The sequence below is a fragment of the Apis mellifera genome, linkage group LG1, assembly GCF_003254395.2.
Source record: "Apis mellifera strain DH4 linkage group LG1, Amel_HAv3.1, whole genome shotgun sequence".
In the NCBI taxonomy this organism is placed as follows: Eukaryota; Metazoa; Arthropoda; class Insecta; order Hymenoptera; family Apidae; genus Apis; species Apis mellifera.
The window spans coordinates 6,307,394-6,323,356 of record NC_037638.1 but is presented as its reverse complement, the minus strand read 5'-3'; the positions used below and the strand labels follow the sequence as shown (position 1 = coordinate 6,323,356).

Genomic DNA, 15,963 nt, shown 5'->3' with positions numbered 1-15,963 from the left:
AAAAGCTTGACCCGTATTCTCTTTTTACGTTAAACCTAGCCACCGCCATAGAAACCTCGTTTTTTCTTTTTTCTTTCTTTCTTTTTCCTCCTCCTTTCGTTACTTCGCGACTCGTTTCTTAAGCGACTACTCGTTTCGAGGAAAGGGACACTCAAGACGAGAATCGTCGTCGACGGACGGTTTCTTGAATACGTTTGTAACGAACAGTTAGAGAGCACTGGTTCGATCGATCCGCGGACCGAATTTAGGTAATAACCACCTCTTGCTGCGGGACATCCGCGTTTATACGGGATACTGGCTTCTAATGGTTGGCCACGATCGCTTTTAGCGGTGGATCGATGACGCTTGAACGTACGCAATACTTCGATTCTAAATTTTTTTCCTTCTTAACGTAATTTTTTAATTTTCTCATTTTTATCACCGTCCGTAATTTGATTAATTTTAATAATACACGTCTCCTGATGACAAAATATGAGTTTTCAAGAGTTAAAATTGCGAAGTGTGAACAATCTAACGGCAACACCGAGTTATAAACGTAATAATAGAAAGTTGTGCGCTATAAATCGGGCGACGAATTTAAGAGTGTGCGAGAAGAGTGTATGTGCGTGCGTGCGTGCGTGTATGCGCGCGCATTGTAGCCGTGCACTGGGGACGTTCCAGAGAGACTTTCGAGCTGAATTGCTCGCGTATTTAGGAATTCGTCTAACCGATTCCAAATATAGTATCAGCGTAAACGGGCACAAGTACGTATCTATTACCGTAACAGAAACACACGTACTATTTCCCTTGGCTCTGTCAAGGTGCTCGTAACATATAGTTCACGGTTGAAATATTATACGCAATCTAGTTACATCTTCGTCTTCGCATCAAACTATTTAACGATTTGAATTTTGAATTCAAATTTCAATTCCATAATCTCTTATCTCTTGATTATAAATTATTTAAGAGACCAATCCGTATATAATTAACGTAATTAATTATCAATTAATATAAAAATAAACACGACGAATCCGTTTCATTTTAATTTTATTTAAGAGAGAACAAGCATCGATTCGTCGTTCCAACTACGTCCAGATTTCCAACTAACGGATTGAACACCGCACAAATCATCGTTTCCATTTAATTGCCTGACAGAGAGAGAGAGAGAGACAGGCGAGACAAGAGAGAAATAGAGAAATGAGAACCCCTGGTTCGTTTGGTAGGATGGCTCGCTCGAATGGGGCGACTGGTTGCCGGTCGTTGACCCCGCAACTGCAACCACCACCCCATCTCGGCCCTCCTCCTCTCCTCTAGGTGCCGTGAAACCGTTCTATCTGTGCCTCCGCTCCGTATCTATCGCTCTTCCTGTCTGCTTACTCATTACGACTTTTTCCGCTTCTTTTGCGCGTCTTTTCTCTCCCTCCCCCTCCCCTCGGATTAATTTCTTTCCACGCGAGACAAGAATGGTTGTCACCGTGGAAAATGTCGTGGACGTTATCGGTGATTTTCCTTACGAATACAGATGGTTCTTCCTTGTCGAGTTTTTTCGAGAGAAAATTTCAAAAAAAGAAAAGCCTCGATTGAGGAAAATTTTGCGTATTATTTATTTATTTTTTTTTTTAAATTTGTTATAATTTCGTTTATAATATGAGATTGATAGCACGGATACTTTAAGAAGATAAGTCTTATCTTAGGTGAAAGGATTCCTGAATTATTATCTAGAGATAATATAATTCGAGGTTTAAAGGTTAAGATAAGATAGGATAATATCCATAATTTGTAATCCCTGAAAACTTTTCTGCTTGTTCAATTTTTTATTTCCTCTAATAAATTATATATATATATATTGATTAAAATTTAATTTTTTTAAAAGAACAAAGAATTTATAATTCTAATGATTAATCGCACAACTGTCTTCATTAATACTATCTATTATACTTAAGAGAGTTCAAAGCAGCATTATTATCAAACGGATCATCTTGCCCAACCCCCTCTTTTCCCTCTTTTCCCCGTGTCTGGGACGGGGAATAATTCAGACAGAATGACATGCAATTTGTTTCGAGAAGGATTGTGTGACAGTCGAATTCAACGTGGCGGAACCACCCACCCGGTGGTTTATTCCTCCCGGAGGAACCATTACGCAAATCGCAGGATGGACAACCGATCTGCGTAATTTCGATCGGCCGTGCACATCGTTCAAATTTCCGACTCGCTGTTAAACAATCTGGAAAAATATCTTTTTAGAGTAGAGAGAAAAATAGGGCTAAAAAAAATTTCATATCATCGTTGGAAATAAATGTGTCTCCCCCCCTCCTCCCTCCCCTCCTAGGAAGCGAAATTATAACGTTAATATCCTCTTGTAACATTGAAATATATTGTACTATGATATTTCCAGGCAAACATATTTTTGGATGCAGTTTGTACAAATACAAGGTCATCGACATGATATTTTTCACAGGTGATGACAGATTTTCCAATAACAGCATTCGATCAAATATCGAGAGGAAAAAACGATGAACGGTCGGTAAATAATGTCGAATTCTTTCTAAACGGGTAATAGATGTATTTTGATAAAATATACGTAAAAAAGAAAATGATAATTACTATAAATTGATTACAGATTCAATTTATTCGTGGATGAGAATATCTAACGTCTATCTGTGTTAAAGGAAGAGAAAAATATTTATATTGCATAAATATTTGTAGTATTGATCAACTAAATATATAGTATTAATATAATCTGAACTTGGTCTCAATATGATTAATCTAATGAAATTCTTTTACTTTAGAAAGAAATTTGTATTTTCTATTTAAATGTAAAAAAATTATAATATAATATATATTATATATTAATATAATTATATATTAGTATTATTATTATATATATTATAATTATTATTATATAGTATTATTATTATTATATATTATAATTATATAATTATATATTAATATAATTATATATTAATTATATATTAGCAATTTATCTATTCAAAAACTTAGACATAAATTTTCTTCTACATATATGGTTCAGTAAATGAAGTTCGACCATCTGAATTAACATATAAATCAAGAAATCAAAAAGGTATCAATATTAAATTACAAAATTAGCTAATATGCTTCAACAATTCTATTTTTTCATTATTTATACATATATATTCTTTTTAACCATGCATTTCCTCGTCAGAAACAATTCCAATTTGCAAAGATTAATCACATCAAAATTCTCATAGCCATCTCGTAACTTTATTCAACAATTTTCCCAAACGGTCTGTCATTTGCATATCTACTATAACCTACCCCATTTCATCGTTCTAAAACGTGCGTCTATAAACCCAACCGCAAGCCTCGCAAGATCCTCCCATCCGCTATAGACTTCTGCTTTCCTCCATCCAGATTAAAATCATCGCGTGACGGTCTCCAAAAATACCGAAAAACTAAATCTTATCACAGTAAACGTTTATATACAACTGTTGATTACATGTTAAATCAATAGTGTGTAACTTTATTAATAGTTTCGGGATATGGCAAGTTTGTTTCTTTTTATATATTAAAAAAAAAAAAAGAACGCAGAAACACGGTTACATTCAACCGTGCGATAGGGTGGTCCGCCATGACCAGATCACGCGGTGAACGCGCAAAGTATATCTGGGAAGGATGCGCGCGCAGCTATCCGGATCCATCGAGCTTTATACGAGCCCATTATACGTCGTTATATACTCGATACGTACACCTGACTGATTTCGTACGTGCTCTCTTTTTTTTTTCGTGCACTCGATTCGAGCGATTTTCAGATATTTTTTACACACGTGCACTTATGTTCGATGTATGTAACGACGTACGTAACGGATATATATGACGAAAAATCGGTATATGGATATATCGTTCCAACGAAGTGTAAAAATGCGTACAGAATGAGCCATCGAATTGAGGTTATGATGGATTGTGTGTAACATCGTAGATGACGGTATTCAAAACGGATTTATTAGGTTTACCTTGATGATTTCAACGCGTTCTTTTATCAAATTTTAGATTAATCGTGGATTAGAGAGAAGAAGAGTGATATATTATGGGATAATACAGTGGGTGGAATACAAAAGAGGAAAAAATCCCTTACGAGATGTTTTCCTGCATCGCAATGATGAAATATAAATGAAAAGTAAAAGTTAATACCGCGTAAAATAAAACTGTTGCTATAAAGAATCTCTGCAACCTTTATAAAAACCTTCTATAACCTTTTATATTATCAACCTCTAACTTTTCACAAAGTTGTAAGGAAAACTATGGAAAATACGCCAAGTTAAAAACGATCGAACTTGGTGAAATCCCTTTTAACAAACTACGTCGTATTTAACGCATCCTTAGCGAGCAAACATTCTTTCATCCATACCTATAAATTAAAAAACTGTCATTCATTTTTTTTATCATCATCAACATTTACTTTTAAATATATTTAATATATTAAATATATTTTTTAATATATTTTCCGATATTCACGATTGAAACGACAAGATAGATCCTTCCTTATTCGAAATAAGCCGCATTGGCATAACAAAAATTAAAAATTTTGATACACAAACATGTTCGCGATGTAATTACGTATTTCCATGGAAATTCCGTGTCTCCTTTGACGCGTAATTTAATACCTGCCTAAATCTCCTTACCGCGGAGTCATTTTACGCTTTATCCCCAATGCTAAATCAAGGTTGCCGGATACAATGAAATTCCATTTTCCCGCTAGATACACCTCCCCCCTCCGGGGAGGGGAATATTTTTCATTGGACCTATACAGTCACGGTATCCGCCACATCCAAACTAATTTTTTTCCTTGAGGAAATATCTTGCCGATTCTATAAGGGCTTATTCCGAACACCCATAAAAGGGAAGAGTGGGGGGGAGGAGAAGAAGATAGAAAGGGGACGTATTGGATGAAAATCGATTACGGGGCTTAAGGATAACTATGGTTTCCGCGATGCCTCGAGAAATCGTGTTAACTGGCACGATATTAATTGGAGAAAAGGCTACGTCAATTAGCGAAACAATATCACTCTTTGCTCTATAAATTGCATTTCTTTTCTCGCTTTGTAACTGTATTATTACCTTTTCAGTTTCCCCTTTTAACTCTTATAACTCGATAAATATCGTCTTTCGATATCAAGATTCGATTGTGATTGAATTAGTGGATTTTTTTTTTTCTTCGTTCGACGCATAAAATGTTTATTTGTTCTCGAATAATCAACTCGCATTTGGAATTCAATACGTGATTCCTCTTGTATTTGACAACTTTTCAAACTTAATTTTCAGGTTCAAAAAAAATTTAGAATCTTTTGATATATATATATATATTTTTTTTTTCGATAAAACAAAGGTGCCCAAATATTTATGGACAATAGTATACTGTTGTGAAATTTTGTAAAATGTTTCTCGTTCTTTTTTTTCGATCGAAAAAACTGCAGCAATTTTTTTTCATCGTAACCGAGTTCTCTGCCAGCGCTCTTTATTAGTTCAAATTTTACTATCATCATTAATTTGTCTTCCTACTGTTGTCACAATTGAAACGAAGCGTTTGAAAATCTTTTTGAAAGAGCAATGGTATGAAAATTAAAAATTTAATCATTAATGACTTTCAAAGCAAATCTATGAACGAATTAAAAATATTTGCACAAAAAATGGAATTGGAACTTTCACCCTTTAAACATCTACTTTCCTTTGAATATTCGATACCCTCTGCAGATCAACAGAAAAACCTGGCACAATGCGTCCCCTACAGGAAATAAAAAGGAGGGAAAAAAAATTTTACAAACTTTTTATTCGTATTATAATACACGTTTCCTTCCTACATAAAACGTTCTCTCTCTCTCTCTCGCTCCTTCGCCTTGTTGGCTTTAAAGCATTACCTATACGCCGCTTTGAAAGAGCGGTTTTCCACTCTCTCTCTCTCTCTCTCTCTGTCTCTTTAATTCTCACGCGCGTTGCCTCTAGAAAGGAGGAGGATATCGAGCCATTCTCTCGTCTCTCCTTATCAGCATTCCCCACATTCCATCGATCCGCGTATAAAACGCGCTCGCCTCGAGAAAGGTGACGGTATAATTAGCGTTGGTTGTGGTGGATTGCGGGGGAGGGGGGGACAGGTCCACAGATCGGTCGTGGCGTGTCAGGTTTATTTCGATGACCGAGTCCTCCGACGAGTTCTTGACGTTGATCCAAATCGAGTGTCGAGATATGTCGAAACTAGCGATGGTGTCGTTGCGTAATAGAGAAAGAAACGGGCAGGTGATATCTTCTGTTGGTAAGTAAGATTCGAAGAAGGTGGCGCGTGTTATTGTGCACAACGGCGTGTAATACGTGCTTGAACGAAGAGGTTATTTTCGTTCCCTTTTATATTTTATCTTTGTTCCAATTTAAATTAACTGTTCGTTCATGAATATTCGGGTTTGGGTGGATAAGTGGATGGAAAGGGAGAGTGATTTTTTTTCTCTTTCGGATGATTTGTTTTTTTAATTCGAAAAAGTTGTTTCTAATTTTAAAGGAGATATAACCCGGTTTAATAAAACTTTATAAACGGGACACACGCATCAAATGGTTTACGATATTTGGATGTCCTTCAAGTCACCTTAAGAATTTTCATCAACGATAAATTCATTCGATGTTCAAGCTATTTTTGCACGTAAGTAACAAACTATCAGACTCGAAACGTTATAATTGAACGGTCGCGTGGCTATTTTGAAAACTTTGGCTAAGAGTGGTGAATATGAAGCACTAAATAAAGACACCGATGTATCTATTTATTTATTGATACGCTGATGAATTGATCTCATTTTGAAGATAAAGGAATAACATGTGGATTCGATTTGAAAATTTTTAAAAATTGTTAAAAGTGGTGGAGCTTGAATATTTATCATTCTTGATTTACATTGAAAATAGATTAAACTAAGTTCAAGTATAAAAAACACGTACAAATCAGCGGGGGCGAAATTACAACGTGGAAACGAGTAAATATCATAATGACAATCAAACTTGAAATACTAGCTACATTGCTCTCGATCCGTGTATAGCACAGCAACAAATAAGCATGTCGCATTTATTACGAGAGCGCGTGTCTAGCATTTTGTCAAATGAAACAAAATATCAATTACGCTTTCGCAAGTGCACTTTATGTGCACGTGTACTTTATTGCACGCGAATTTACCAAGTTTGCTCTATCTCGTATCTATAATCATGATATCTTAATGTCTTTTTAATATCGACTTCGTTTAATTCTCTAATAACGAAATTATTAATTATAATATTAATCGTTCGATAATCGAGTCGAAATTGAAAATTGGAATTTTCTTTTTTTTTTTTTTTAGGTTATTTGATTTTTCGATGAAATTATTTTTTTAATTCAAATTTTCTTTTATCGTGATATGAATTCTTGTCTTTATGGAAACAAGTATAGAGAGTTTTGTAAGACTTGTAGATGTAAGTACAAATTATAAATTCAATTTATCAAACATCTCGTTTACCAACGTGTTTAATCAGTTAAAAAACTTAGGAATTATTATTAGAAATTATAACTAATCTACGAGAGTGCTGTTAATAATACAAATAATACGATCATATCATGGGTTAAACGCCTCTATGCAAACATGAGTCAACGTGATTAATCATAAAATACGAGGAAACCATCCGTAACGTTATTATTATTATTATTAATGAAAACTGAAAACAACATATTTATAGAGTGGAATTCCTTTAAAACATTCTTTCGTATTGCGAATTAATTATTGAAATTGGAAATGTAAAAATTTCAATGAATTGAAAAGAAGTATTTTGCCAAAAATTTGAATTAATTCGATTGATACAATTATTTGAGAGTAATAATTAGTGAGAAATAAAATGATATATTGTTTAGATAATCATTATCTCAAATATTTGATTATTCAAATAATGCGTAATACACACGTATATAATTTCAATAATTATTATATATTAACTCAAACATTTGTACAATATTCAAATATTTAAACAATATCCAATCTTCAAATATTCTCGAAACTACTAATCACAACTTTATATTACCACTTATCTCCTTCCAATGTTCTATAATTAACATATCTAATTATTCTAATTATTCTAAATAATCTCCATTTTTTCGAAAAAAAACTGATTATACATTTTTTTAACGATTATTTATCAATTCCTGGAAGGAAAAATTATAAATAGCAATTTATAAAAAAGTGAAGTCAATGAATCAAGTCTCTTCTGGAACATAGTTCTCCTCTAGAGTAACGACACTCAACTTTATCAACGAGTTTGTAAAAAAAGAAATATAAAAAAAAAAAAAAAAATCGTTGAACTAGGACGACAAAAATAACAAAGCCGAATCACGAGGATTAAATTCCATTTTCATGACTGTGCGCCCAAGCTATTTATCAACAGAGGAAAAACGAGGGAATCGCGGGAGCAGATGGTGGCGCCACTATTAATAAAAATAATACATAACCTACGTGTCGCGAAACAACCTCGTGATCGTCGTGAACGCGAAAAACAGTGGGGTATTAACACCAGTTTATGTAAACGGGAAAGAGACAAGAGAGTTTCGAAAATAGTCGTTCGCGACCCACCACCGCGTACGCATTTAGACGGCCGCGCTAAACTTAGATTGTTTTCTGAACAAACGGGTTAAGAGGGGGCCCGGAGAAGTGTATGACACGATGGAAAATGCTTGGAAAGAAACACGTTTATACGGAGCGGCTCGATTAACCGGTATGTGAATTAAAACCCGAGCGCAAATGTTTACATTGGCCAATCAGATTTCTCCCGGCTGTTTCGAATTCTCTCTTTTTTTCGAACAGGAAGAAGAATTAGTCTTCTCCCTTCATAGAAAGTTTATTTATCGATAATTGGTAAGAGAAATTTTTAATAGATTGCATTAAACGTTAAGATAGGAATTTTCGATCGAGAAAATTTGCGGAAAAAAGTTTATAGGTTATGGCGCTCTTTTAATCATTTTAAATTAACACAGGGGAATGCTTTTAACCTATAATCCGAATCTCTCCACCTCCAAACTCCCGTACGTAATATATATCTAAATTAGTATGTAACGATATTTTATAAAAATAGGTGCACACGATCGACAATCGTTATCGCTCTCGATAAATTTCTATCCAGACGTCAATCGTAATTTTTGAAATGACCGAATTTATCGATTCAAAAATTTACAAACATTGATTTGTAATCGAAACAAATTCGCGCTTTCTAACTCTTTGAATATAAATTCGATGGAACAGTTTGTGAAACTGATTGTTTCGGGCGTTAAAATTCTTAGTGGCGGTGTTTCGCGCGTAAGAAAGAAAGAGAGAAGAGAGCACGTTCTCGCGGGTAATTTAGTTGATGGTGACTGCGCCCTCGATGAAAGAGAGCGAGAAAGAGAGAAGCACCCTTAGGAACGAATCGTGGCCTCCTCCGAGTCCCCGAGGTCGGTCCTGCCTGTTAGTAAATATTACTTAACATTATTACCTGTCAAGCTGACGTCATTGTCGACGTGGACTAACGAATGGGGACATTTCGCGCTCACACGTTGCGTGTCGCAGCTTTTCAACAAACTCGTGTTTGAATTGGATTTGGAAACGTTGCAAATGTTTTCACGAGCTTGAAATTCTTGTAGCAGGATATTATCAGATAATTCTTCTTTCGTGATATGGAAAATGTCAAATCGTTCCACGAGTGATATTCTTTTTAAAAATCCAACTTTACAATTAGAATTAACGTTATATCCACCGTGATCGATAAAATTATAAGTGAATATTAAAAAAAGCATTCACGTTTATGATAAGTGTAATTGGACATAACCTAAAAAAAAATAGAAAATAGAAAATAATCACGTTATATCCTTTTATTAACGCGAACGTGTATTTAATTGAAAATGAAATATCATCCACTATCCTCGAGACATCATAATTCTGCTCTTATCCGCATTAAATCGCGTTACGATTCGATTTCACGAGGACAGGTCCGCGTGTAGAGCGGGAAGTCGTCCATAAAGTTTATAGCACGAGAAGAAGGGGCGTATATCTCGGCCATTTTCCTTCGTTCTCCACTTTTCCGCCAGATCTCGTTACGCTTCGGTTGCTTCAAGGGGAGAAACACAACGAACATTTCTGTTGCACACATAATCCACCGATATGTTTCTATTAGTCACTTTATAATTGAAAGGATGAAATACAGGTTCAAACTTTCTGGATTCGAATATACGCGATATAGAATTTTTTATATCAATGATTATTATATCTTTTCAATTCCAATCTTTTTTATTTTAATTTTTAACTTTTTAACTCCATATCTTTCTATCTTTTATCTTTATTATAATACGAGTCAAGAATCACGTTCCTTTCATTTTTACAGGAACACCCTTTTACGAACGATTGTACATATTGCATTGATCGTTCGATGAAAACTTGATAATCTCTGGAAACAGCTACAACGTCGAGGAAATTTATCTTACGTAACAAAAGGAATTACGTAGGACAGTTGTTCGTATATCACGTGGCTGACCTACACCAACGCTTCTATAAATTTATCAATTTTTCTTTCTCTATCCTTCCCTCGCAAATAATCATATCATCACGCGTGATTATCGACTCGTGTCAAAAAACCAACCACAACGGAGGAGGATTAAAACGGAATCGATGTACTCGATATAGCGACAAACTCGTATCAACGGCGCACAAGTGGCACCCTCGCGTGATTCTCGCTCCACTTAACCATTTATGTGCCTCCCCCCCCCGCAATTTCACGAATCTCGATACGTTTGAACGCTCCTCGCCCCCCCCGCTAGCTTTCTTACAAGTGGCAAAGCCTAAAAACGCATTAACGATAAATGGTATCGTCAAGTAAACTCGTTTCGTTCATATCCACAGGAGGAAGAGGAGGAGGGATATACGGAACACGTGTCTTGGATGGAGAGGCTCGTAAGAGGGCATGAGCATTGAAAGCGTTCACAGCGAACAAATGGAAGCTTGGATACTTAACTGGAGGAAACCGTAGTATTACACTACTTGGTGACATTTTAGCTGGTATAAAACCAGAGATCGTAATGCTTCAAGAGAAATTGAAAAAAAAGAAAGGAAAAAGAATGTGCAAAAACCTGTATCTTACTAGTATCTCCTCTGTTTTTATATTTGTTCTTATGTTTTCTTGTGTTTTCAGAGATACATATTATGGATAGATGAGATGAGACAATTTCACTCCATTATGGATATGATCTTGAGATCAGAATTCGAGGAGGATAATCTTGAAATGAAAAGAGTCTGAATTGGAGATAGATTCAAAGTGGAGGAAATTTTGTTTGAAATGATTTGAAAGAAAAAAAAGTTATTAGGATAGTCTATGCGTGAAATATTGATAATTGTAGGATTAAAAAATTTCACTTAGAAATGAGCTGGAGCTCTCCTTTCAAAATTGAAGATCAATGGATCTTGGAATTAATGGATCCTATAAAAAATGATTCTCTAAGATAACTTGAAAAAATAAATCTATTTGGATCTAAGAAATTTGGTTCCAAAGTGGAGGGATTCTTGTTAAATAAATGCTATGAAGAATTGATCACAAAATTAACACATTCCTGTTCAGATGATGTTTAAATTTATGAATTGTTATGGATTCTAGAATCGAGAATCTCGATTGAAGTGAATCAAACAATAAGGATTTCTATAAATTATTATATATTATTATCAGTATTATTAATTCATTGATAATGGACCATATGGACAGTTATGGAGGAAGATATATTTCTGGAAAATCCCTATTATGACTCTTATCCATTAAACGCAAGTGAGGTATCTAATAACGAGGTCCTAAATGCAGTTACTGTTGAAACAAACATATTGGGTTTCTCTCCATTAAACCAAATTCAAGAATTGACAAGATTAAAAATATTAACAAAGCATTGAACTGAAAATTTCTTAATTATTGTAAGAATTCATTATTTTTTTTTTTTTTTTTTTGATACTTTTAACATTTCTATTATTTTTTCTAGATAAACAATTTTGATTAATTTCCTGAATCATGATACATGAATTATAAGATTCTCCTATCTTTTATTTTTCTGATTTTTAAGTCAAGTAGATATAAAATTTGATTTAACAACACGTTTCATATATATAAATATATAAATTTATAGTTTTAATGAATGTTAAACATTGTATTAGAAATATAATTGTTGTATCAGAAATGTTCTTACTAGATATAACTATTCACAGATCACGTTGATCAACGTCTCACAATATAGTGACACAGTTAAACGCTATGTAACGGTATTTATATGTATTAGATCTTGTACCGCCTGAGGATATTAGTATTGAGTTTCACAAAGTTAGTTAGTGCGTCGTTACCAAGTTTCGCGTGTTTGTGCATTTATATTAATATTATCTGATTATTATGCCTACTCCTTGCACGCTATATAAACTACACGTGTCACGTATTACATCAATATTGTTTATCTTACCAAATTGAAGATATATTGGATGATGGAGAGAACTGGGGGAAAGATGTGTGACAATAACGACAATTTTTTTTTTTTTTCCTAAAAACTTAAACAGTTTTTTTTTTTTTTAACAGAATACACGTTAGAAAAACTTAATTGATCGAGCAGTTTCAAACGTGTTACTAATTACCACTATTTACATGATAATTAAGCTCGCGCTAATAGAAGAGAAATACGATAATCGATCGTTCTACACTGTCAACCGTGATACCATGAGGAAATAAAATATTTCTTGGAACGAAATGAAACAAGTTTCGATTACGAGTATCACGTTCATAACGTTTGGAAAAAATATTTTGTTCGCATAAAAGGAAAAGAATCGAGACCTTTTAGAAACAGTTAAATTAATAATTCTATTTTCAAAGGTAATGTAATTCATTCTTAACAGTGTAAAATAATATAATTTTACAAACAAATGATCCATTTTTCCATCTAGAAATGTAATATTCGACGAGGCTCAAATTTTCTTCCTCAGAATATCGTCTAATTGTTAAATATTCAATTGTTAGAAAAAGAAGAAAAAAAATATATACATCTTTTTGCATCAATTTTCTCTTCATCAATTTCAATATTTTAAGGATGTTAATGCGCACCTTATGCTTGCCTATTTAAGGCAATATACCCATGCTCATATTACGGATCACTTGCTACGGATGATCAGCTGATCAATTAAAATCTGTGGTTGACGACCAATGATCCGTGATACGAGCATAGATACCTTAAATAGGCGACAACCGATAACGTATCTGATGAACTCTGCAAACTCTCTCCAGATGCACAGCATACGTTGAATTAATTCAAGGAGAAATTATAAATAATATGTTTTAATATGAAGAGACTTTACATCAAGTTTTTCTTTTTAATTTAATTGTGATCATATTGTTTTACATTGGAATATCTAATTTGTTATTTTCATGAAATAATACTGGATGGATATATATATATTGGTAGATATTTTTGGTCCAACAAATCCAAAAGTTGTGTGCAACAAAACAATGATATTTTATCTATTCGTTCAGAAAATAATGAGTATATTCTCATTTAAATGTATGTGCCAAGTACATCTGCAAATTCTAAATAAACATTGTTTAACACATCATGACATCCCAATTACAGTGTTTTCATGAATTTAATTTTCATCAGTTGAGAACAATAATTGTAAAAAATATATACATATTTACATTTAACATTTCTTTCTCAAATTAATATTTCCAATTATTCAGAATAAAAATTTCAATAAGAAAAGAAATAACGATGAAATAATTCAATGTTTTGAATATTATATTAAAGTATCATCCAGGCAAATATTTCCATAAGTATTTCGCAACGATGCTCTAAATCATTAAATCTATGGACAATCAAACTGTTACAGAAAAACCAATGAATGATGGATTTCGATAAATTTAAAGGAAAGCAATAGAAGGCCAAATATTAAGAAGAAATAGAAGGAAGAAGAAAAAGAAGAAGTAAAAATATATATATAAAAGAGAAAAGTAGCGATGCTGGTCTCGTTAAGACGCTTCAAGATGGTACTTCCCCCATTTCCTCCTCATCTCATGATTCGCTATCAAAGCCGCCATCTTGAAAGCACTTTAAATCAATTTATTAGCTTCGTTTTTAATCACCCTCCCCGTTTCGAACTGTCCACGATAAGGAGGAGGAGGAGGAGAAGACACTGGGGTAGAGGTGAAAGAGGACGAACGAAAGAAATTACCGAGGAGTCGATCGTGGAAATATTTTTCCTCCAATGGCGATCTCTCGCTTCGCCTTCATCATCCCTTGCATCTTGATTAAACAATCCTACGGCATTCCGCCATGCTTGTTCCACTCGAAATTACCCTCTCAGATTATATTCCAACTATTCACGTTATTTCGACGACAACCAGCCTCGCCAATCAACCGATTCTTGAAAGAGGAATGGAAATATGGGGAGCCTGCTTTGGATAACGATTAATGTGCGAATTCCACTTCATATAAGTGAGACTTAGAGAAGATGAAGATTCTGATTGATTTTTAAATTATTAAATGGAAATTAAAGGATATAGTGTTTTTTAATTATTGAAATGAATTTTTGAAGGGGAATGTGGAAATGTGCAGCTCTCCTTTGGATGATTAATGAGAATTCCTCCACAACCTCTAAGTGAGATTTATCAGAGAAGATGAAGATTCTGATTGATTTGTCATTTTAAATTATTAAATGGGGATTAAAGGATACAATGTTTTTAAAGTATTGAAATAAATTTTTGAAGGGAGATTATTAATGAGAATTCCTCCACACTCTATTGAAATTAATCTTAAAAGATGAAGATTTTGATTTGTTATTTTAAATTATTAAATTGAAATTAAAAAGTACAATGTTTTTGAACTAATGAAATAAATTTTTAAAAGGGGATTATTAATGAGAATTCCTCCACATCCTATAATTGGGATTAATCTTAAAAGATGAAGATTCTGATTTGTCATTTTAAATTATTAAATTGAAATTAAAGAATATAATGTTTTTGAACCATTAAAATGAATTTTTGAAGGGGGATTATTAATGAGAATTCCTCCACATCCTATAATTGGGATTAATCTTAAAAGATGAAGATTCTGATTTGTTATTTTAAATTATTAAATTGAAATTAAAGAATATAATGTTTTTGAACTATTAAAATGAATTTTTGAAGGGGGATGTGGAAATGTTCAGCTCTCCTTTAGATGATTAATGAGAATTCCTCCACATTCTATAAATAGGATTTATCAGAGAAGATGAAGATTTTGATTGATTTGTTATTTTAAATTATTAAATGGAGATTAAAGAATACAGTGTTTTTAAACTATTGAAATGAATTTTTGAAGGGGGATGTGGAAATATTCAGCTCTCCTTTGGATGATTAATGAGAATTCCTCCACACCCTATAATTGAGATTGATCTTAAAAGATTCTGATTGATTTTAAATTATTAAATACAATATTTTTGAACTATTGAAATGAATTTTTGAAGGGGGATGTGGAAATATTCAGCTCTGCTTTTAATGATTGCTGGATAGTCCATGAATTTATTGAAAGAATAGAGATTGTGATTGATTAGAATTTGTCATTTTGAATTAATAAATTGGAATTGAAAAATACTTTTAAATTATTCAAATGAATTTTTAAATGGGGATGTGGAAATGTTCAATTCTTTAGCTTTGGATAATTAATGCAAATTCCTGACAGTCCATGAATCTATTGAAAGGATGGAGATTTTGATTGATTAAAATTATTTGTCACTTTAAATTAGCAACTGGGAATCAATATTTTATGAATTATTGAAATGAATTCTTAAAGGGAATAGAAATGTAAAATTTTTATTCAAAAGTTTGGATAATTAGTGCGAATTTTTGAACACTTTATAAATAGAATTCATGTGAAGGTATGATTGATTAAAATTTGCCATATTGAATTAATAACTAGGAATGAAAAATACTTTTGAAATA

General features: G+C 33.1%; 2 protein-coding genes and 2 long non-coding RNA genes across 15 annotated transcripts in view; 3 read left to right on the top strand and 1 right to left on the bottom strand.

The window, feature by feature from the left end:
* The window catches only part of LOC414021, an 83,570-nt gene that overhangs the window by 59,932 nt on the left and 7,675 nt on the right, over positions 1-15,963 (bottom strand). The gene's annotated exons all lie outside the window — the stretch shown is intronic.
* On the top strand, positions 255-1,826 carry LOC113219329. The gene is made up of 2 exons (XM_026445926.1): positions 255-743; positions 1,036-1,826. Exons 1-2 carry the CDS (start codon positions 472-474, stop codon positions 1,121-1,123), a joined length of 360 nt encoding a protein of 119 aa, XP_026301711.1. The 5' UTR covers positions 255-471; the 3' UTR covers positions 1,124-1,826.
* On the top strand, positions 3,101-4,179 carry LOC102654976. The gene is made up of 2 exons (XR_409617.3): positions 3,101-3,943; positions 4,009-4,179. It is a non-coding gene; the product is annotated as an uncharacterized LOC102654976 (long non-coding RNA).
* Positions 6,074-15,615, top strand: LOC100579059. Of its 10 annotated transcripts, XR_003306347.1 has the most exons (7): positions 6,272-6,643; positions 7,326-8,724; positions 8,814-8,864; positions 10,363-10,490; positions 10,878-11,795; positions 12,577-12,867; positions 12,939-15,615. It is a non-coding gene; the product is annotated as an uncharacterized LOC100579059 (long non-coding RNA). The 10 variants fall into 10 exon arrangements; XR_003306343.1 differs by lacking the exons at positions 8,814-8,864; positions 10,363-10,490 and adding an exon at positions 6,074-6,265 and having other exon boundaries at positions 6,506-6,643; XR_003306344.1 differs by lacking the exons at positions 8,814-8,864; positions 10,363-10,490 and having other exon boundaries at positions 6,265-6,337; positions 6,506-6,643.